At 67.2% G+C, this 22,863-nt stretch overlaps 1 protein-coding gene across 1 annotated transcript in view; it reads right to left on the bottom strand.

The window, feature by feature from the left end:
- Positions 1-22,863, bottom strand: part of SZT2 (SZT2 subunit of KICSTOR complex) — a 183,277-nt gene that overhangs the window by 113,795 nt on the left and 46,619 nt on the right. The window contains 6 exon segments of the mRNA XM_089780666.1: positions 4,614-4,692; positions 9,112-9,336; positions 9,592-9,797; positions 11,963-12,077; positions 12,328-12,480; positions 19,812-19,954. Coding sequence (XP_089636792.1) covers positions 4,614-4,692; positions 9,112-9,336; positions 9,592-9,797; positions 11,963-12,077; positions 12,328-12,480; positions 19,812-19,954 — 921 coding nt within the window.

Here is a 22,863-nt window from a genome sequence, read left to right as displayed (position 1 = left end):
CTGCCCACAACGCGCTCACCCCCCCGCCCACCACCCCCGCTGGTCTGCCCACAACGCGCTCACCCCCCCGCCCACCACCCCGGCCGGTCTGCCCACAACGCGCTCACCCCCCCGCCCACCACCCCCGCCGGTCTGCCCACAACGCGCTCACCCCCCCGCCCACCACCCCGGCCGGTCTGCCCACAACGCGCTCACCCCCCGCCCACCACCCCTGCCGGTCTGCCCACAACACGCTCACCCCCCCGCCCACCACCCCCGCCGGTCTGCCCACAACGCGCTCACCCCCCCCCGCCCACCACCCCCACCGGTCTGCCCACAACGCCCTCACCCCCCGCCCACCACCCCTGCCAGTCTGCCCACAAGGCGCCCGCCCCTTACCCATCGCCGTGTTCCCCGAACACAGCTCCCCACTGGTCTGCCCACAATGCACCAATGTGCACCACCCCCCGACTCCTCCAAATCCCTCTGCCACATCGCTGCTCCCACATCCCCAACACTTAACTGTACTGCCTGCAACACACACCCCGCCCCATGCCTCCAAGCCACCCACAGCCTGTCTCACCTCCATGTCCCAGCCCATGACACAGCCTACTCCAAACCCATACCGTCACTCCCCAGGTCCCCAAATCCATCTGCCCCCATCCAGTCGCCCTGCCCCCCCTCCTCAACACAGCGCAGCCCCCAGGTCCCTCTACAGGGTGTGACGTAGCAGGGATTATATTGACTCCTGCGCCCACTGAGTTTTGAACTCACCCTGTGAACCAATAACCCTTCTGTTCTACCTGCCGGCTGAGAGTCATGTCTGCAGACGGGGGGCAGGGCCTGAGGACTCCCCACACTCCGTGACAGTGGTGGCAGCGGTGGGATGGACTGCACCCCAAGGCTGGGACACCCAGCAGCAAGGGACGGGGCTTGCACGAGCCCGGCGCTGGAGGCCGTGAAGCGGTTTCGGGAAGCGGAGTGGGGTCTCTGAGGAGGAGTGTTCCCCAGCGGATCATGGGACGTGATCCCAGGAGGCAGAGGGGTCTGCGATCTAACCTGGTCCACTGAAGCGTTCTCCCTGGGAGTCGTGGCGCTGCATCGGCCTGCGAGTGCCCCAGGGGATGGCGGGGAGATGGGGTGGGGTGATGCAAGGAGAGGGGCCTGCCCACGGGGAAATTCACCAAGGCCCAGTTAATTGCCCGGCTGGAAGAGAATGATCGTTCCAGGGAGCTGGATCCTGTCCCGGCCAGGAGCACCCAGACGCCCCAGGGAGCGTTTCAGGCTCTGAGTCAGGAGGGAGGGCAGGAGACCACCAGACAGACACCGCCAGCAGCGGTTCGTCCCAGGCGGGTCCCTCTCCGCAGAGCTGCCAAGTCGAGATCGAACGGCGGCTAAAGGAACTGGAGGAGCAGCAGGACTGTAGGGAGCAGCGCCAGGAACAGGAGAGGCAGCGGCAGCCTGAGCAGGCCATGGGGCCCAGGGCGGCAGGTCACGTTGAGAGGTTCGTGCTGTCCCAGTGGAAGGACGTGGGGGAGCGGGACAGATTCCTCTGAGCGAGCCTGCGAGCCGCACCAGGCCCCCCAGCCAGCTGGCTCCGGCAGCTCCCCCCTTGCTGGATCAGGCCGCAGGCTGCGAACGAGCCGCACAGGCGTGCGGGGAGCTCCAGAGTGCGCAGAAGAGCCCTAGTCTCCCAGACGGCGCAATACGTCCGCAGCCGGGGCCAAGACCCCAGAGGGCCTGGTTCAGCTGACGGCCCTGGAACAGCTCTCTGGCATTCACTCGCCTGCCCAGCGGCTGTGCTGAAGGACAGGAAGCCGGGGACCCACACGGTGCGGGGAGCTGGCTGGTGAGCTGACAGCCAGTCCAGGGGCAAAGGGGAACCCTGGAGAGACTGGCTCGCGGCTGTGTAACGGGGGAGGCGCCTATGTGGGGGTCCCAGCAACCTCCCCTCAGAGGGCCTGCCAGTATCCGGGCAGACTAGCTGATCTCAGGGAACCTGCGGGACCCGACCTGCCAAGCGCCAAGACTTCCTCGGGTTAACTGGGCGGGTGGGGGAGCCGGCTGCCCTCAGCTCAGAGTGGGGAGAGCTGCCTCGAGACCCCGCCCATGGAAGAGGAGCCTTTTCCGCAGGTGGCGATGGGCCTGGCGGGGCCCCTCAGCAGGGCGACCCGCATGGGGAGGAAGAGGTCGTGCTGGTGGATTTCACTGCCCCGAGGCCGGGGCTCTGCCTATGCTGATGTGCTGCTGGCCACTTTCAGCGGGGGGGGGGGGGGTTCCCCCAGAAGGTCCTCACAGGCCAACTGCGGGTCCGCCCTGCTCAGTGTTTGTGGGAGACGTGCGGGGCCGGGCTCTCCTGGGCCTCAGCGTGTCACCGTCCAACGGGCCGGGGGAGAGATTTCATGGGACACTGCAGCAGATGCTCAAGACCCTTATGCACCAGCACCCGCGGGTGGGACAAGTCCCTACCCACCTGCTGTTCGCATACAGGGAGGTGCCCCAGGTGCCCACGGGGTTCTCCCCGCTTGGGCTGATGTACCGGAGGGGGAGGGATGAATGGGAGCGGGAGGACACCCGGGCTTCCCGGGAAAGGCTCGCTGAGCTCATGGGCCTGGCCAGGGAGAATCTGGGCGGGGCCCAAAGGAAGCGGAAGGTCTGGCCTAGCTACCGGGATCAAGATGACGGCTCTCATCCCCATGCAGAAGAACAAGCTGCAGGCGCCTGGGACGGCCCCTTCAAGGTCGTCAAGAAGCTGACCGAGGTGACTGGCGGAGCTGACCGGCGGCTGTATCAAGCCGTACTGGGACAGGGAGAACTGGGGAGGATCCCCTGGAGGGCCTGTTCCCTGGGAAAGGAGCAGACTCCTTGCTGGAGCCAATTTCCCTCTCGGACCAGCTCACCCGGCCCAGCAGGCCGAGGTCCGGGAGGTGCTGCGCTCCCACCAGCAGCTGTTCTCCGGCAAGCCGGGTCTCACCCACCTGGCTGCCCACCAGGTGCAGACGGGCACTCACCCCCCAGTGCGCTGCTCCCCGTTCGGAGTCACGGGGAAGACGGCCCAGGGCCTGGAGAGAGAGGGCCGGGACATGCTGGCGCGAGGGGTGATCCAGCCGCCCTCCGGCCCCTGGGCCTCTCCCGCGGTGCTGGACCCCAAGGACGGGTCGATCCGGTTCTGCAGGGACTACTGGAAGCTCAACGCCATCACGGCGTCCGACGCCTGCCCCGTGCCCAGGCCTGACGAGCTCCTGGACAAGCTGGGGGGAGCTCGCTACCTCACCTCCCTGGACCTCCCCAAGGGCTCCTGGCAGGTGTGACGTGGGGGGGGGCTGTACACTCTGCGGGCCCTGGGCCCACTCTGCTGTGTGGGCTGTGGGTGTCTAGCACTGCCTAGCGGGGGGAACCGAGGGCCTGGCCTAGCAACTTCTCACCTGGCCAGGGGAAGGGGTGTGGCTAGCTGGGGGAGGGAGCAGACTAGACCCAGCAGGGAGTTCAGGGGAACTAGGGCGCATGGAGCACACGCTGGGCTGTGTCGCCGAGAAGCAATAACCCTCCATGCTCCACGGGCGGGAGGAGTCGCATCTGCTGCAGACGGGTGCAGGGTCGGGGTCCCCGACGCGCCCTCACAGCCGGTGCCACTGGACACAAACGCCGATTTCAGCCTGGCCTCCATCACCCCGGTGGGGCCCTATGAGATCCTGCTCCTGCCCCTTGGCCTCCCGGGGGCGCCGGCCCCCTTCCAGCGCCTGGGTCCATGCCGGCTTGACTGGGAAGTGCAGGGTGGGGAAGGCGAGGCGGGGAGCCGGCCGAGGTGGAGGACTGGCCGGGTCCCCAGGCCTGCACTGGGAAGGCAGGGAGCTCACGGAGCGGTGTGGGAAGGGGAGGCCACGCAGGGTGGGCTGGTCGGCAGGGCCAGGGGATCTGCGCCGAAGGAGGCTCCGGGCTGGGAAACCCGGCCTGTTCAGCGACGCCTGGGACACCGGACGGGGCGGTGCCGATGGGCGAGAAGGGGGAGCGGCGCCCCGGCGTGGACCTGAGCAGGGGGCTGTGGCCCGGGAGCGGAGCTCCGCGGCCAGAGAGCAGGATGCCGGGCCCTGGGGTGGGCGGCACTTCACGGCGTAACCGGCCCCTCCCCGAGGGCTGCGCCGGGGGCCACGCTCAGGACAGCGCCCATGCCACAGCCGCCGCTGGCCGAGTGGCCCTGCTCAGTCGGGCCCTGCAGTCGCTCTGTCGGCTCGGCTGCGCTGTGCGCGATTCTACTGGCCTGGGCCGTTCTGCGGGGACGCGCCTCGGCGCTGGCGGGGGGACACTCGCTGCAGGCGTGGGTTCGGCCATGCCGCGGGAGGGAGACAAGGGGCTGGGGACGGGCACTGTCTGGGCTCGGTGGGGAGCAGGGCGAGAGGGAGAGCGCTGGCTGCTTTTGGCCCGTGTGAACATCGATCCCATGCGAGGCTGAGTCCCTGGGACCCAGCAACCCTTCTGCTCCCCCTGCCGGCTGCAGGGCCCGGGGACCCCCACACCCCGGGACACCCGATCCCCAGGGCTGGGGAAAGGCCAGGAGCTGCTGAGCCCCATAGGGGGTTCCTGAGAACACTGGCCCTCAGAGGGGCTCCCATGCTGGGGGGCAGGGCAGGACTCACCCGGATGGGCAGCTCCAGCACCATGTTGACAATCCCGTCGCCACTGGAAGCGAAATGGAAACCCTCGGACAGGCGGACCCTGGGCAGCACCAGAGAACAGCGCAAGGAATGAGCTCCTCTGACCCCCGGCACGCCCCGCCCCCTGCCCTGCAGCCCCCCGCCCCTCAGCAGAGGCCCAGGACCCCACCAAGGGCCCCTCTGACCCCCGGCATGCCCCGCCCCTCAGCCCCCCGCCCCTCAGCAGAGGCCCAGGACCCCACCAAGGGCCCCTCTGACCCCCGGCATGCCCCGCCCCTCAGCCCCCCACCCCTCAGCAGTGGCCCAAGGCCCCACCAAGGGCCCTCTGACCCCCGGCACGCCCCGCCCCCTGCCCTGCAGCCCCCCGCCCCTCAGCAGAGGCCCAGGACCCCACCAAGGGCCCCTCTGACCCCCGGCATGCCCCGCCCCTCAGCCCCCCACCCCTCAGCAGTGGCCCAAGGCCCCACCAAGGGCCCTCTGACCCCCGGCACGCCCCGCCCCCTGCCCTGCAGCCCCCCGCCCCTCAGCAGAGGCCCAGGACCCCACCAAGGGCCCCTCTGACCCCCGGCATGCCCCGCCCCTCAGCCCCCCACCCCTCAGCAGTGGCCCAAGGCCCCACCAAGGGCCCCTCTGACCCCCGGCATGCCCCGCCCCTCAGCCCCCCACCCCTCAGCAGCGGCCCAAGGCCTCACCAAGGGCCCCTCTGACCCCCGGCATGCCCCGCCCCTCAGCCCCCCGCCCCTCAGCAGCGGCCCAAGGCCTCACCAAGGGCCCCTCTGACCCCCGGCATGCCCCGCCCCTCAGCCCCCACCCCTCAGCAGCGGCCCAAGGCCTCACCAAGGGCCCCTCTGACCCCCGGCATGCCCCGCCCCTCAGCCCCCCACCCCTCAGCAGCGGCCCAAGGCCTCACCAAGGGCCCCTCTGACCCCCGGCATGCCCCGCCCCTCAGCCCCCCACCCCTCAGCAGCGGCCCAAGGCCTCACCAAGGGCCCCTCTGACCCCCGGCATGCCCCGCCCCTCAGCCCCCCACCCCTCAGCAGCGGCCCAAGGCCCCACCAAGGGCCCCTCTGACCCCCGGCATGCCCCGCCCCTCAGCCCCCCACCCCTCAGCAGCGGCCCAAGGCCCCACCAAGGGCCCCTCTGACCCCCGGCATGCCCCGCCCCTCAGCCCCCCGCCCCTCAGCAGCGGCCCAAGGCCTCACCAAGGGCCCCTCTGACCCCCGGCATGCCCCGCCCCTCAGCCCCCCACCCCTCAGCAGCGGCCCAAGGCCCCACCAAGGGCCCCTCTGACCACTGGCACACCCCGCCCCTCAGTAGCAACGGCCCACATTGAACTGGAGACCAGGCAATGGGGCTGGGCTCTGGGAGCCGCCTCCAGCCAAGCAGCCCAACCCTCCTGATGCACCAGTGCAGGCTGGGGAGCCCCCTCCCCCCATCAGAGCCTGGGAACCCCCCCCCGGTATCAGAGCCTGGGAACCCCACCCTGTCCCCCAATCAGAGCCTGGGAACCCCCCCCCAGTATCAGAGCCTGGGAACCCCGCCCTGTCCCCCCCAATCAGAGCCTGGGAAACCCCCCCCCCCGTATCAGAGCCTGGGAACCCCGCCCTGTCCCCCCCAATCAGAGCCTGGGAACCCCCCCAGTATCAGAGCCTGGGAACCCCGCCCTGTCCCCCCAATCAGAGCCTGGGAACCCCCCCCCCAGTATCAGAGCCTGGGAACCCCGCCCTGTCCCCCCAATCAGAGCCTGGGAACCCCCCCCAAGTATCAGAGCCTGGGAACCCTGCCCTGTCCCCCCAATCAGAGCCTGGGAACCCGCCCCAGTATCAGAGCCTGGGAACCCCGCCCTGTCCCCCCCAATCAGAGCCTGGGAACCCCCCCCCCGGTATCAGAGCCTGGGAACCCCGCCCTGTCCCCCCAATCAGAGCCTGAGAACCCCCCCCCGGTATCAGAGCCTGGGAACCCCGCCCTGTCCCCCCAATCAGAGCCTGGGAAACCCCCCCCCCGTATCAGAGCCTGGGAACCCCGCCCTGTCCCCCCCAATCAGAGCCTGGGAACCCCCCCAGTATCAGAGCCTGGGAACCCCGCCCTGTCCCCCCAATCAGAGCCTGGGAACCCCCCCCAGTATCAGAGCCTGGGAACCCGCCCCAGTATCAGAGCCTGGGAACCCCGCCCTGTCCCCCCAATCAGAGCCTGGGAACCCCCCCCAGTATCAGAGCCTGGGAACCCCACCCTGTCCCCCCAATCAGAGCCTGGGAACCCCCCCCAAGTATCAGAGCCTGGGAACCCGCCCCAGTATCAGAGCCTGGGAACCCCGCCCTGTCCCCCCCAATCAGAGCCTGGGAACCCTGCCCTGTCCCCCCAATCAGAGCCTGGGAACCCCCCCAGTATCAGAGCCTGGGAACCCCGCCCTGTCCCACCAATCAGAGCCTGGGAACCCCCCCCCCGGTATCAGAGCCTGGGAACCCCGCCCTGTCCCCCCAATCAGAGCCTGGGAAACCCCCCCCCGTATCAGAGCCTGGGAACCCTGCCCTGTCCCCCCAATCAGAGCCTGGGAACCCCCCCCAGTATCAGAGCCTGGGAACCCCGCCCTGTCCCCCCAATCAGAGCCTGGGAACCCCCCCCCCGGTATCAGAGCCTGGGAACCCCGCCCTGTCCCCCCAATCAGAGCCTGGGAAACCCCCCCCCGTATCAGAGCCTGGGAACCCTGCCCTGTCCCCCCAATCAGAGCCTGGGAACCCCCCCCAGTATCAGAGCCTGGGAACCCCGCCCTGTCCCCCCAATCAGAGCCTGGGAACCCCCCCCCCCGGTATCAGAGCCTGGGAACCCCGCCCTGTCCCCCCAATCAGAGCCTGGGAACCCCCCCCCCGGTATCAGAGCCTGGGAACCCCGCCCTGTCCCCCCCAATCAGAGCCTGGGAACCCCCCCAGTATCAGAGCCTGGGAACCCCGCCCTGTCCCCCCAATCAGAGCCTGGGAACCCCCCCCAGTATCAGAGCCTGGGAACCCCACCCTGTCCCCCCAATCAGAGCCTGGGAACCCCCCCCAAGTATCAGAGCCTGGGAACCCGCCCCAGTATCAGAGCCTGGGAACCCCGCCCTGTCCCCCCCAATCAGAGCCTGGGAACCCTGCCCTGTCCCCCCAATCAGAGCCTGGGAACCCCCCCAGTATCAGAGCCTGGGAACCCCGCCCTGTCCCACCAATCAGAGCCTGGGAACCCCGCCCTGTCCCCCCAATCAGAGCCTGGGAACCCCGCCCTGTCCCCCCAATCAGAGCCTGGGAAACCCCCCCCCCGTATCAGAGCCTGGGAACCCTGCCCTGTCCCCCCAATCAGAGCCTGGGAACCCCCCCCAGTATCAGAGCCTGGGAACCCCGCCCTGTCCCCCCAATCAGAGCCTGGGAACCCCGCCCTGTCCCCCCAATCAGAGCCTGGGAACCCCCCCCCGGTATCAGAGCCTGGGAACCCCGCCCTGTCCCCCCAATCAGAGCCTGGGAACCCCCCCCGGTATCAGAGCCTGGGAACCCCACCCTGTCCCCCCAATCAGAGCCTGGGAACCCCCCCCGGTATCAGAGCCTGGGAACCCCACCCTGTCCCCCCAATCAGAGCCTGGGAACCCCCCCCCAGTATCAGAGCCTGGGAACCCCGCCCTGTCCCCCCAATCAGAGCCTGGGAACCCCCCCCCCCGGTATCAGAGCCTGGGAACCCCACCCTGTCCCCCCAATCAGAGCCTGGGAACCCCCCCCCAGTATCAGAGCCTGGGAACCCCGCCCTGTCCCCCCAATCAGAGCCTGGGAACCCCCCCCCAGTATCAGAGCCTGGGAACCCCGCCCTGTCCCCCCAATCAGAGCCTGGGAACCCCCCCCCAGTATCAGAGCCTGGGAACCCCGCCCTGTCCCCCCAATCAGAGCCTGGGAACCCCCCCCCGGTATCAGAGCCTGGGAACCCCGCCCTGTCCCCCCAATCAGAGCCTGGGAACCCCCCCCAGTATCAGAGCCTGGGAACCCCGCCCTGTCCCCCCAATCAGAGCCTGGGAACCCCCCCCCAGTATCAGAGCCTGGGCACCCCCCCCAGTATCAGAGCCTGGGAACCCCGCCCTGTCCCCCCAATCAGAGCCTGGGAACCCCCCCCCCAGTATCAGAGCCTGGGAACCCCGCCCTGTCCCCCCAATCAGAGCCTGGGAACCCCCCCCCAGTATCAGAGCCTGGGAACCCCGCCCTGTCCCCCCAATCAGAGCCTGGGAACCCCACCCTGTCCCCCCAATCAGAGCCTGGGAACCCCGCCCTGTCCCCCCAATCAGAGCCTGGGAACCCCCCCCCAGTATCAGAGCCTGGGAACCCCGCCCTGTCCCCCCAATCAGAGCCTGGGAACCCCGCCCTGTCCCCCCAATCAGAGCCTGGGAACCCCCCCCCCAGTATCAGAGCCTGGGAACCCCGCCCTGCCGCCCCCACTCCATCTGCGCCTCCGGCCAGGGCGCAGCACTTACTCAGTGAGCGTGGACAGGAGCTGGGCCACAGCCGCCATGGGCACGGGGGGAGCCAGCCCCGCCCGCACGCTCCAGATCCAGCGCTGGTGGTAGAAGTAGCGGGCGAGCGAGGCCAGGGCGGAGGAGGCCGTGCGGTTGGCCGCCACGGTGAGCGGGCCGGACGCAGCGGGGTGCTCCAGCGTGAGGATGAACGGCGCTCGGTAGTCGGAAGGCAGCTTCTCATACCTGGGGGGGGGGAACAGCCGAGAGCTGAGGGTCCCTGCCAAGGCCTTCGCTTCTGGCCCGCTAGCCCCACCCTGGAGCTGAGCCTGTGGGGGGAAGCCAGGCCCCACCCTAGTCTCCACCCCCCAGGCCACCTCCCTCGGCTCTCCCGGGTTCGGACTCGCCGGTGCGCTGACGCTGAGCCCGGCAAATCCGGGCGGCAGCCACCAGGGAAGCCGCCCTAGTGCACGGGCAGCGGGAGCCCGCACGGACCCCTACCGGATCAGGAGCTTCTCCAGCGGCTTGTGCAGCACCACGAGGCAGGGCCTGTCGGAGAGGGTGGGCGGGGCCCCGGCCATGGGCGGGGACTTGGAGGGGGAGCTGCTCCCGAACGTTTTCCTCTTCACTTTGGGAGTGGCCTCCTTGCTCTGGACCCGGTGGGGGAAGCGCAGCTGCAGGATCCGGCCCTGGAGCTCCTCCACTATCTGCAAAGGGACACGGGCAGCCGGCTGGGACCACGGGGTGGCACGCAGTCTGCCTGGGTCACAGTGGGCGTGGCCGGCGCCAGGCAGGGCTGCAGGCCGGCGGATGCTCAAGCCAGCCTGGCCACACACTGCCCTGTTAGCCAGGGCCTGGGGCCAGGGGCCCGGTGCAGCAAGGCCATTGTACTCCTGTCTGTGAAACGGGGGAGGAGGCTGGAGAGCTGACTCCGGCCTGGGCACCCCCAAGGGCTGGAGAGGCACCGACCGGAGGGGACCAACGGTCCATCCAGCCCAGCGTCCTGTCTGCTGCCAGCGGTCAGTACCCGATGCCCCAGAAGGAGGAATCACAAGGGGTAATCCTCACGTGATTCCTCCCGTCACCCACCTCCAGAGAAACCGATGCCAGGGACACTGTTCTGACCCATCCTGGCTAATAGCCATTGATGGGCCTAGCTGCCACAAATCTATCTAGCTCTTCCTTGAACCCTGCCAAAGTCCTGGCCTTCACCGCATCCTCTGGCAAGGAGTTCCACAGGTTGACTGTGCGCTGAGTGAAGAAAAACTTCCTTGTGTTTATTTTAAACCTGCTGCCCATTAATTTCATTTGGTGACCCTAGTTCTTACATTGTGGGAATAAATAAAGAACTTTTCCTTATTTACTTTCTCCACACCACTCATGATTTTATAGACCTCTATCACATCCTGCCTTAGTCTCCTTTTCCAAGCTGAAAAGTCCCCGTCTCTTTAGTCTCTCCTCATACGGGACCTGTTCCAAACCCCTCACCATTTTAGTTACCCTTTTCTGAACCTTTCCCAATGCCAATATATCCCTTCTGAAAGGAGGCAACCACATCTGTGCGCAGTATTCCAGATGTGGGCGTCCCATGGTTTTATACAGAGGCAATAAGATATTTTCTGTCTCATTCTCTATCCTTTTAACGACTCCTAACATACTATTTGCCGTTTGAACGGCGCTGCACACTGAGTGGATGTTTTCAGAGGCCTATCCACGATGACTCCAAGATCTCTCGAGTAGTTGTAGCCAAATTAGTCCCCATGGGTATGTCTACACTACCCTCCTAGTTCGAACCAGCGGGGTAATGTAGGCATACCGCACTTGCAAATGAAGCCTGGGATTTGAATTTCCCGGGCTTCATTTGCATAAGCGGGGAGCCGCCATTTTTAAAACCCCGCTGGTTCGAACTAGACTTCTTAGTTGGAACTACCGTTACTCTTCATTTCACGAGGAAGCCTAGTTCGAACTAGGAGGGTAGTGCAGACACGCGCCCCATGATATTGTATGTCTAGTTGGGATTATGTTTTCCAACGTGCATAACTTAACATTTATCCACATTACATTTCATTTGCCCTTTTCTTGCCCACTCACTTAGATTGGTGAGATCTCTTTGAAGCTCTTCACAGTCTGCTTTGGTCTTAACCATCTTGAGCAGTTTGGTACCATCTGCAAATTTTGCCACCTCCCTGTTTACCCCTTTCTCTGGACCATTTATGAATAAGCTGAACAGGATTGGTCCTAGGACTGACCCTTGGGGGACACCACTAGTTACCTCTTTCCACTCGGAAAACTGACCATTTATTCCTACCCTTTGTTTCCTGTCTTTTAACCAGTTACCAATCCACAAAAGGACCGTTCCTCTTATCCCATGACAACTTACTTTACTTAAGAGCCTTTGGTGAGGGACCTTGTCAAAGGCTTTCTGGAAATCTAAGTACACTACATCCACTGGATCCCTTTTGTCCACGTTTGTTGACCCCCACCACAAAGAATTCTAGCAGATTAGTAAGGCATGATTTCCCTTTACAGAAACCATGCTGACTTTCCCCAAACAACTTACATTCATCCCTGTGTCTGACAATTTTATTCTTTACTATAGTGCCTGGGACTGGGCCAAAGGCACTTGGCAGACTCAGCTCTTGGGCAGCCTCGACTCAGTTTCCCTGCACACCAGCCCAGCTGGGAGACTAAACCCAACCTGCTCTGCAGGTCCCTGGACCGCCCTTGGGGCCTCTAACCTACAGGTTCAGCAGCTTTCTTTTACGTTCCTTAATCCCGGATCCCAGGCAGCTGCCTGGTCACAGGCTCAGTTCCGTACATATAGCCATGCGCCTCTCCCAACCCTGCCCCATCTCCGTCCTCTGGCACCCACCTGGTTCCTGGCCTGGGCAGGCGTCCCGATGGGGAACCCCAGCCGGAGAACCATGCAGGGAGCTTTGGAGATGAGCCTCACCACGTAGAACGAGGAAGGCGCTGGACCCTGGGAGCTGAAAGAGAGCTTGTCACCGACAGGCCAACGGGCAGCCAGGCCCCCGCTGCGAGGTCAGTGCCCTGCCCCGCTGGGGTCTGCCGGGCACGCAGGGAGCCACACAGCCCTGCCGAGGGAAGGCTGGAAGGGCTCCTGGCCATGGGTGGGAAGGGGGGAACGGGGCTCACTTGTTGCCCCTCTCACCGCTCAGGAGCCAGGGTGTTGACCCTAGTGTGCAAAGGGAACCCTGGCCCCGCCCGGCCCCTCACCTGGGCATCAGCTTGACATAGGAGTAGCCCTCCACCAGCACGAAGCTGCTCCAGTCCCGCAGCAGGGAGGTGAGCGCCGAGTGGGAGATGCGGCACTGGACGGTGCTGTACCTGCCGTTGCTGCCCGGCGTGTGCAAGTGCTTTGGGACGGGGCTGCGAAGAACACCGGCAAGTCACTGGCTGGCCCTCTGCCGGCTCCCGCCACGAGCGGAGCACTGGGCTCCTTCCCCCTGCCCGCCCTGCGACTCCCCTCCCGCCCGGCACAGAGCCCCCCACTGTCCCCGCAACTCCCCTCCCACCGGGCGCCCCGCCCTCCCCGCGACTCCCCTCCCACCGGGCGCCCCTCGCTGTCCGCACGACTCCCCTCCCGCCGGGTGTCCTGCCCTCCCCTCCCGCCGGGCACAGAGCCCCCCGCTGTCCCCGCGACTCCCCTCCCGCCGGGTGTCCTGCCCTCCCCTCCCGCCGGGCACAGAGCCCCTCGCTGTCCCTGCGACTCCCCTCCCACCGGGCGCCCCGCCCTCCCCGCGACTCCCCTCCCGCCGGGCGCCCCTCGCTGTCCCCGCGACTCCCCTCCCGCCGGGCGCCCCTCGCTGTCCCCGCGACTCCCCTCCCGCCGGGCGCCCCGCCCTCCCCGCGACTCCCCTCCCGCCGGGCGCCCCTCGCTGTCCCCGCGACTCCCCTCCCACCGGGCGCCCCGCCCTCCCCGCGACTCCCCTCCCGCCGGGCGCCCCTCGCTGTCCCCGCGACTCCCCTCCCACCGGGCGCCCCGCCCTCCCCGCGACTCCCCTCCCGCCGGGCGCCCCTCGCTGTCCCCGCGACTCCCCTCCCACCGGGCGCCGGGAACTCCGCCCTCCCCTCCCACCGGGCGCCGGGCACCCCGCTGTCTCCGCGACTCCCCTCCCACTGGGCACAAAGCCCCCCCGCTCTCCTCACGACTCCACACCTGCCAAGCGCTGAGCCCCCCACGACTCCCCTCCTACCCATGCCAAGTCCCCTTGCGACATCCCTCCTGCTGGGCACTGAGCCCCACGCCCGGCCCACGACTCCTCCCGCCCATGCCGAGCCCCCCAGCCCTCTTACGACATCCCTCCCGCCGGTGCTGAGCCCCACAACCCCCCAGCTACCCATGACTCCCCTCCTTCCAGGAGCCCAGCCCCCCACCCTCTGTCACGTTACCGGATTTTAAGGGGAGCAGCCAGATCACGGCCGCGCCCGGGGGGTGTTTGCCCCAAGTCCGTACAAAGGGGCCACGGGAGGTGTCACGTGACAGCTCCTGTCCTACTGACCCTACGTCTGCTACTCGTGTGCTTGTGCCACGTCTGCGTGTGGGGTTGAGCGTGGGCTCTGGCTGGTGCTGAGTGTCCCTGGGCTGCCTGCTGTAAAGGACTGGTCAGTGGAGGACTCTGCTCGCTAGCAGGGCTCTCAGTGGCCCGACACACCTGAGGGAGGCGTCCGGGCACCTGCAGACCAGCCAGGGCAGAACGGCTGCCGGCATGTGGAACACAGACAGGTCACCGGGCCACGTGACCCGCTCTGGCTTGGGAGAGCCCAGGGATGGACGTAGAGCGCCAGGAGGCCGACTCCACCCTGTCTTCAATCTCGCCGCTGATCCCAGACGCAGCCTGGCGGGGGCAGCGCGCGGGAGGGCTGCCGACCCGCCCTGACGTAGGATGCGCGCCAGAGACTTCGGAGCCGGCAGCTTGGAACAGCTCTGCTGAGAGCCTGCGTCCGGACCTGGGCGACTGGCGCATGTAACGTGTTCTCCTGAGCAGCCTCACTCGCCACCTTTCCTGTCTTTAGATTTTAGGTACTAAAGGACAGGCCCAGCGCGCTCTTGTGGGTAAGATCCACTCAGTGAACTGACCGGGATCTGGGGCTGCTTCTTTGGGATGGGGAGGACCCGTTGGGGGTAGGTGAGATCGGGTTCTATAGCCCCTCACCTGTGATAGGCCCAGGGCTGACTGGGGCACAGGGGGAGCTGGGGTGTCTGGGGGGTTTTGCTCGTGAGGTTCCTGCTGGCCGGATCGGCAGCTGGCGCGCTCAGTGTGGCTGGTGTGTGGCCTGTTGGGAAGGTCCCCGGTCTGGGGCTGTAGGGAGCCCTGGCTTGAGCAATTGGCCCTGAGCAGACACCTTCAGCGGTGCCCAGGTCCATCCCAACCCGTCACAGTGGCGTAGTCAGCAGGATCCACGTATCTTGGTCAACTGAGCTTTGGATCAGGACCCCGCGCTGTCTACATGTGGGTTGTTAAAGAGCCGCTGCAGCGAGTCAGCAGCAGCAAGAGAGTGTGGCCAGAGAGGCTCTGGAAGGTGGATGTTGGAGAGAGGCCCTGACTTTAGAAATAAGCTACTAAGCCAGAGCTGAGACCGTTGCTAACGCTGACCGGCCGGCGGGCGAGGGAGCAGCACTCGCCCAGTGCCACGCATGCTGTGGCGGAAGCAGTCAGAAGCAGCAGGCACTGAAGAGAGTGGAGCTGGAACACAAGGGGGCCCTGGCTGACCTGCGTCGAGGGGGAGGGAGGCGGATGCCGAAGTGGAGGAGAGGCCAAGGAGGCGGATGCTGACAGGGAGCGAAAGGCAAAGGAAGCGGCCCAGGCACAGCAAGTGGAAGAGCTGCCGGCTGAGGAGAGTTCCAAGCAATTCCAACTCCTCGAGGAGCAGCAAACGCTACAGCGACCTGAGAGCCCAGCCCCACTGGCCAGCAGGAGCTGGGAAAGGATCGGGCCCATCTACAAAGAGACTGGGGAGCTGTGGGCCACCTCTGATCGTCTTTGCACTGTGAACCGGATCCCAGAGGGCCAGCGCACGCCGGTCCTGATGACCAGGCGGACTGGCAGGGCCCGGGAGGTGTTCAATGACCTGCGGGAGGAAGGAGCCTTAGACGACGGGCGGTTCAAGGACTATGCGCTGAGACGGCTCAGGGTTACCCCTGAATCCCACCGGGTTACATTTAGGAGCTTTCCAGTGCCCAGGGCCTGTGCGTACGTGGAGCGTGCTCACCAGCTGATGGGCTGTGGGGGCCAAAGCAAGGGGATTTTGAGACACTGCTGGGTTTAGTCACCCTGGAGCAGTTTCTGAATATTGTGCCTGACCAGGCTGTGTGATCGGGAGGCCGTCAGTCCTGCGGGCTGCAGAGTTTGCAGATGCCTATACCCAGAATGGGGCCCAAGACGGTGCAACCCCCCCCCGCAAGAGTAGCCTCTATCCCCCCCCGTCCAGGGGAAGAGAAGGGTTTAAAGGTGGGGCCAGCCCCAGTTCTGCTAGAAACACTCATGCACCAAACGGCCCCTACGCCCAGGGGAGGCGGGTGGCGTGTCTCGTGTGGGCATCAGACTGGGGAGTGGGTCACCCAGACCAGCCAATGCTACTCCTGTGGTTCTAAACACCCAGGTGAGCGTCACGGAGCCCAGCGCGGGGCGCTGGGTGCAAAGGGCTCAGTCACACAGCTCCCCTGGGGGCGGGCGTGGGGGCCACAAGGCAGAGTTCAGCAATGCACGGAGGTGAACGGGGGGAGACACGGTTGCAGACGACTCCGGCCAGAGCCGGCCTGGCCGAGGGGGAGTGCTTGCCAGGAGAAGGCCTGACTGGCAGCCATGTCTGAGTATTTCATAAAGGTACCTTTAGCCCTGGTGGAAGGGGTGCGAGGGCACCATGGTGGTGGGAGTGAGACACACTCCCCAGGCTCTCAGGGTTGGGAATGTCAGGGCTGGAGCGCAGGGGAGAAAGTCCCGAGCCTTCGTCCGCCGGGGCAGGGACCTGCCTGCAAAGGCGGCTCTAGGTGTCTGCTTGCAGCAGACAGCCGTGTCTGGGTTCTGACGCCTCAGCGGTGAGGCTGGGTCAGAAGCAGGGCAGGGAGAACCGAGGGGGCGGGACCATGCCCCTCTGGAGCAGGCTGCAGTAAATTCCTCAGGAACAAGACAAAGTTCTGGAGGACGATGGGTCGTTGGCTGGAGATGTCGGAGTCTGAGCGTGCACAAGTGGGGAGTGAGTTGGGAGGGACCAGTGCGGGCAGCCCCGGGGTGTGGGCACTGGCAGGGCGACCGTGAAAGAGGCTGTCTCCGGCGCTAGTGGGGGCCTGAGCTCAGCCAGGCGTGCTGGGACAAAGGAGAGCCGGTCTCTCGCTGTCTGCTGTGTGGGAAAGGGTTTCTTCCCAGTCCTGCCTGAGCAAGGCGCCCCTCCGCCGGTGATGGCGGAGAGCGGTGCTGCTGGCCCCGAGCTGGGTGTGGATACAGCTAAGGCCCAGACAGGGGTGGCCCAAGGTTTGTGTCTGCTAGGGAGAGGGATGCTGTGACTGGCATAGATCCCAGAGATACGGGAACGGCTCCTACCCCTGGGTGTGCTGGGCCAGTCCGGAGAGCTGCAAAGGGGAGGAAAATGTCTCCTGTCTGTGTGCCGGGAAGGGGACTGTCTAGGAATCTGCCCGAGGGACCAGGGAAGATTCAGGGGAAAGGAGTCGCAGGAGTTGCTGGTGGCTCGGCAGGACAATGCTGCTGAAGGGCTGGGGAAGTTAACGGTGGCTCAAGGAAGGCCATGGGGAAGAGTCCGGGCAGTGCTTGTCGCAGGCCGTGTGCAGGGGCTGAAGGAGAGAAAGCGCTGCCTGGAAGAGGCAGCCGTTTGTTTTGGGGGACACTTGTTTCAGCGCCCGATGGCAGAACGTGTCTGCTGGCAGTGTCTGCACTGAGTCGGAGTTAGAAAGGTCCAGTGTGGACGGGTTCGGAGGGACTGAGGGTTGATTCCGAGGAGGCAGGCACAGTCTTGTGGCTGGGAAGTCGGTGTGGCTAGGACAGGAAACGCGTACCTTTCGCATGCCAGTGAGAAGGGATCCGGTCTCTGGGAGACACAAACCAACTTGGGGAGTGAAGCTGAAGGCAGAGACTCAGAAGAGCGTCTGGGCTGCTTATTGCTGCTACCCCACTAGGTGGGAGAAGAATGAACATTGCAAGCCCCTTGTGAAGACACACCCTGCCAGCCCTTTGTCTTGGTTAAGCCAGACACTTCAGGTTTGAGCCCACAGGACAAGGGGGAAGGGCAAAACTTGCTTTGGCAAAGGAAAATTGCAGTTTAAACCTGAAGGGTCAAAACTACAAGGGTGTGGAGCCAAAGATGCGGCATGAGGACAGAGAGTGTTGTCAATATACACTGGGTATGGCGCTGGTCGTGGTACGGACATGAACCTTTGTAAGCAATGTGCTATTGTTACCAAGAACTGTAAACATGTACAATGCGCATGCTGGTTTGGAAAAACCATTGAGCCGGTCAAGAAATGTACCAAATGACAGACTGTATGTTAAAGGACCCTGCGATACTGATAGATCACGGCTAATGCCTGTAACTGGTCTTGGAACTTCTTAAAGGACAAAGAAGATTCCAGCCGTAATGTACCGTGGGCCAAAACTTGGGGGGGCCTGTGATGGCCTCAGTGATGTGCCTGGCATCACTTCCTGCATCAATTTTGCGTTGGGGGTGTCACGTTACTGGATTTGAAGGGGAGCAGCCAGATCACAGCTGCACCCATGTGGGAGGGGGGTTGCCCCAAAAGTCTATACAAAGGGGGCCATGTGAGGTCACAGCCTTGCAGGGAACAGACAGCCAGGAAGAACTGCTGACCCGTCCTGACATAGGATGTGCACCAGAGACTGCTAAGCCAGCCGCGTGTAACAGCTCTGCTGAGAGCCTGCATTGAGAACTGGGGGATTTGATGCAAGTAACGTATTCTCCGTCACAGCCTCACTCTCAACCTTCTCTCTCCTTCGTTAATAAACCTTTACAGCTTGGATGCTAAAGGACAGGCCCAGCGTGATCCTGGGGGTAAGATCCACAGTGTAAACTGACCGGGATCGGGACTGCTTCTTTGGGACAGAGAGGACCCATTGGGGGTAGGTGAGATCGGGTTCTATAGCCCCTCAGCTGTGATAGGCCCGGGGCTGACTGGGACACAGGGAGAGCTGGGGTGTCTGGGGGGTTTTGCTCGTGAGGTTCCTGCTGGCCGGATCGGCAGCTGGCGCGCTCAGTGTGGCTGGTGTGTGGCCTGTTGGGAAGGTCCCCGGTCTGGGGCTGTAGGGAGCCCTGGCTTGAGCAATTGGCCCTGAGCGGTGCCCAGACCCAGCCCGTCACACCCGCCCTGTGACTCCTGCAGCAGGGCCATGGCCACATGTACCTGCCAGGTGCCGAGCCCCCCACCTCCCTGGGCTGCCCGCCTCTGCCATTGCCACAGGGCGTCCCACGAGCCCACTGCCGCTGGAACCCTGCTCCTCCCACGGGGCTGCCCCCCGTCCGTGAGCCAGCGGAGCTCCTGCGCAGGCCCCAAAGGACCCTGCTCCCGCAGCTCTGCCCGAGGGGGCCAGAGCAGGCACCCGAGTCGAGGGAGAGGAGGCCCACTGAGCACCGAGCAGGCCCTCGCAGCAGGGACCCACCCGAGTCCCTGCGAGGCCACGGCCCCAGGCTGCAGCAGCGAGGTCCGCGGGACACAGCACCTGTAGCCCAAAGGCGGGAAGCAGAATTCATGGGTCGCTGCTGTGCGGCCTCTTCCCCCCCCGCCAGCACAACAGACAAACCCTGCGCTGCAGCGGCCTCTCAGCGCCCAGCCTGCCATGCCCCGCGCAAGCCCCGCCTCCGAGAGCCCAGCCCGCCGGGCCCCGCGCAAGCCCCGCCTCCGAGAGCCCAGCCCGCCGGGCCCCGCGCAAGCCCCGCCTCCGAGAGCCCAGCCCGCCGGGCCCCGCGCAAGCCCCGCCTCCGAGAGCCCAGCCCGTCGGGCCCCGCGCAAGCCCCGCCTCCGAGAGCCCAGCCCGCCGGGCCCCGCGCAAGCCCCGCCTCCGAGAGCCCAGCCCGCCGGGCCCCGCGCAAGCCCCGCCTCCGAGAGCCCAGCCCGTCGGGCCCCGCGCAAGCCCCGCCTCCGAGAGCCCAGCCCGCCAGGCCCCGCGCAAGCCCCGCCTCCGAGAGCCCAGCCCGCCGGGCCCCGCGCAAGCCCCGCCTCCGAGAGCCCAGCCCGCCGGGCCCCGCGCAAGCCCCGCCTCCGAGAGCCCAGCCCGTCGGGCCCCGCGCAAGCCCCGCCTCCGAGAGCCCAGCCCGCCGGGCCCCGCGCAAGCCCCGCCTCCGAGAGCCCAGCCCGCCGGGCCCCGCGCAAGCCCCGCCTCCGAGAGCCCAGCCCGCCGGGCCCAGTGCAAGCCCCGCCTCCGAGAGCCCAGCCCGCCGGGCCCCGTGCGGCCAGTGCAGGCCTGCGGAGAACGTGCTGGCGCCTGGAGCACACACAGTGGCGCACAAGTGACTTGTCCATGGGACCCGCCCACCGACACGCCGGCACTTCCACCACGCGACGTCCTCCAGAAGACGGAGGCCCCGAGTCCCAGGGACCTCCCCAGCCTGCGGCGGGTCAGACAGCAGGGCCACCCCCTTCTAGCCAGAATTGTTCCCAGGCCAGCCAGCGCCGGCTCCCAGCCTCCCTCCAGCCCCCCGGCGGCGGGCAGGCGGGCGGCACCCGGGGGACGTACGTGTCATGCTCCAGCATGAGGACAATGCGATGCATGTGCAGCCACCGCTGCCAGAAATTGGCGTCCATGGAGAGGATGGGTTTCCAGTAGGAGGCAAACTGGGAGTGGCTGCAGTCTGAGCTGCCGTGCTGCAGGGACAGGACCTGTGGGACACAGCTGGTTACGGATGCAGGGCCTCTGGGGCCAGCGACTGCACCCGCAGGGGGCGGAGACCCAGGCACTCTGAGGCAGGCGGAGCTCGGCCCCGGAGCCCCTCCACCTGCAGCTCACCCCGTGGGCTGCCAGCACCCACCCGCAGGCTCCCCAGCAGCCAGAGCGCAAGCACAGCCCACGGCAGGGGCCTGGCAGGCTGCTCACTCGGCATCGCATGGAACTAGGCCAGGGCACCGAGCTGCAAGGGGAGCGGGCCCAGCTACCACGGAGCCCCCTCACGAATCCACCCGGACTGGGGAAGAGCACAAAGGCTCATGCGGCGGCAGAGGCGGCGTACCAGGGCGGTGGAGCCCGGGGGGATGTAGAAGAGGGGCACGCCGTTCCTGGCGCACAAGGGGCGGGCGGGGGGGGACGTACCGGGGCGGTGGAGCCCGGGGGGATGTAGAAGAGGGGCACGCCGTTCCTGGCGCACAAGGGGCGGGCGGGGGGTGACGTACCGGGGCGGTGGAGCCCGGGGGGATGTAGAAGAGGGGCACGCCGTTCCTGGCGCACAAGGGGCGGGCGGGGGGGACGTACCAGGGCGGTGGAGCCCGGGGGGATGTAGAAGAGGGGCACGCCGTTCCTGGCGCACAAGGGGCGGGCGGGGGGCGACGTACCGGGGCGGTGGAGCCCGGGGGGATGTAGAAGAGGGGCACGCCGTTCCTGGCGCACAAGGGGCGGGCGGGGGGGACGTACCAGGGCGGTGGAGCCCGGGGGGATGTAGAAGAGGGGCACGCCGTTCCTGGCGCACAAGGGGCGGGCGGGGGGGACGTACCAGGGCGGTGGAGCCCGGGGGGATGTAGAAGAGGGGCACGCCGTTCCTGGCGCACAAGGGGCGGGCAGGGGCGATGTACCGGGGCGGTGGACCCCGGGGGGATGTAGAAGAGGGGCACGCCGTTCCTGGCGCACAAGGGGCGGGCGGGGGGGACGTACCGGGGCGGTGGAGCCCGGGGGGATGTAGAAGAGGGGCACGCCGTTCCTGGCGCACAAGGGGCGGGCGGGGGGCGACGTACCGGGGCGGTGGAGCCCGGGGGGATGTAGAAGAGGGGCACGCCGTTCCTGGCGCACAAGGGGCGGGCGGGGGGGACGTACCGGGGCGGTGGAGCCCGGGGGGATGGAGAAGAGGGGCACGCCATTCCTGGCGCACAAGGGGCGGGCGGGGGGCGACGTACCGGGGCGGTGGAGCCCGGGGGGATGTAGAAGAGGGGCACGCCGTTCCTGGCGCACAAGGGGCGGGCAGGGGCGATGTACCGGGGCGGTGGACCCCGGGGGGATGTAGAAGAGGGGCACGCCGTTCCTGGCGCACAAGGGGCGGGCGGGGGGGACGTACCGGGGCGGTGGAGCCCGGGGGGATGTAGAAGAGGGGCACGCCGTTCCTGGCGCACAAGGGGCGGGCGGGGGGCGACGTACCGGGGCGGTGGAGCCCAGGGGGATGTAGAAGAGGGGCACGCCGTTCCTGGCGCACAAGGGGCGGGCGGGGGGGGACGTACCGGGGCGGTGGAGCCCGGGGGGATGGAGAAGAGGGGCACGCCATTCCTGGCGCACAAGGGGCGGGCGGGGGGGACGTACCGGGGTGGTGGAGCCCGGGGGGATGTAGAAGAGGGGCACGCCGTTCCTGGCGCACAAGGGGCGGGCGGGGGGGACGTACCGGGGCGGTGGAGCCCGGGGGGATGTAGAAGAGGGGCACGCCGTTCCTGGCGCACAAGGGGCGGGCGGGGGGGGACGTACCGGGGCGGTGGAGCCCGGGGGGATGTAGGAGAGGGGCACGCCGTTCCTGGCGCACAAGGGGCGGGCGGGGGCGACGTACCGGGGCGGTGGAGCCCGGGGGGATGTAGAAGAGGGGCACGCCGTTCCTGGCGCACAAGGGGCGGGCGGGGGGGACGTACCGGGGCGGTGGAGCCCGGGGGGATGTAGAAGAGGGGCACGCCGTTCCTGGCGCACAAGGGGCGGGCGGGGGGGGACGTACCGGGGCGGTGGAGCCCGGGGGGATGTAGAAGAGGGGCACGGTGTTCCTGGTGCACAAGGGGCGGGCGGGGGGGGACGTACCGGGGCGGTGGAGCCCAGGAGGATGTAGAAGAGGGGCACGCCGTTCCTGGCGCACAAGGGGCGGGCGGGGGGCGACGTACCGGGGCGGTGGAGCCCGGGGGGATGTAGAAGAGGGGCACGCCGTTCCTGGCGCACAAGGGGCGGGCGGGGGCGACGTACCGGGGCGGTGGAGCCCGGGGGGATGTAGAAGATGGGCACGCCGTTCCTGGCGCACAAGGGGCGGGCGGGGGGGGACGTACCGGGGCGGTGGAGCCCGGGGGGATGTAGAAGAGGGGCACGCCGCTCCTGGCGCACAAGGGGCGGGCGGGGGGGGACGTACCGGGGCGGTGGAGCCCGGGGGGATGTAGAAGAGGGGCACGCCGTTCCTGGCGCACAAGGGGTGGGCGGGGGGGACGTACCGGGGCGGTGGAGCCCGGGGGGATGTAGAAGAGGGGCACGCCGTTCCTGGCGCACAAGGGACGGGCGGGGGGCGACGTACCGGGGCGGTGGAGCCCGGGGGGATGTAGAAGAGGGGCACGCCGTTCCTGGCGCACAAGGGGCGGGCGGGGGGGACGTACCGGGGCGGTGGAGCCCGGGGGGATGTAGAAGAGGGGCACGCCGTTCCTGGCGCACAAGGGGCGGGCGGGGGGGACGTACCGGGGCGGTGGAGCCCAGGAGGATGTAGAAGAGGGGCACGCCGTTCCTGGCGCACAAGGGGCGGGCGGGGGGGACGTACCGGGGCGGTGGAGCCCAGGAGGATGTAGAAGAGGGGCACGCCGTTCCTGGCGCACAAGGGGCGGGCGGGGGGCGACGTACCGGGGCGGTGGAGCCCAGG

The sequence above is a fragment of the Pelodiscus sinensis genome, chromosome 9 (assembly GCF_052426305.1).
Source record: "Pelodiscus sinensis isolate ZL-2025 chromosome 9, ASM5242630v1, whole genome shotgun sequence".
NCBI classification, from domain to species: domain Eukaryota; kingdom Metazoa; phylum Chordata; order Testudines; family Trionychidae; genus Pelodiscus; species Pelodiscus sinensis.
Note: the sequence above shows the minus strand (reverse complement) of the source record. Positions and strands in the feature narration are given on the sequence as shown.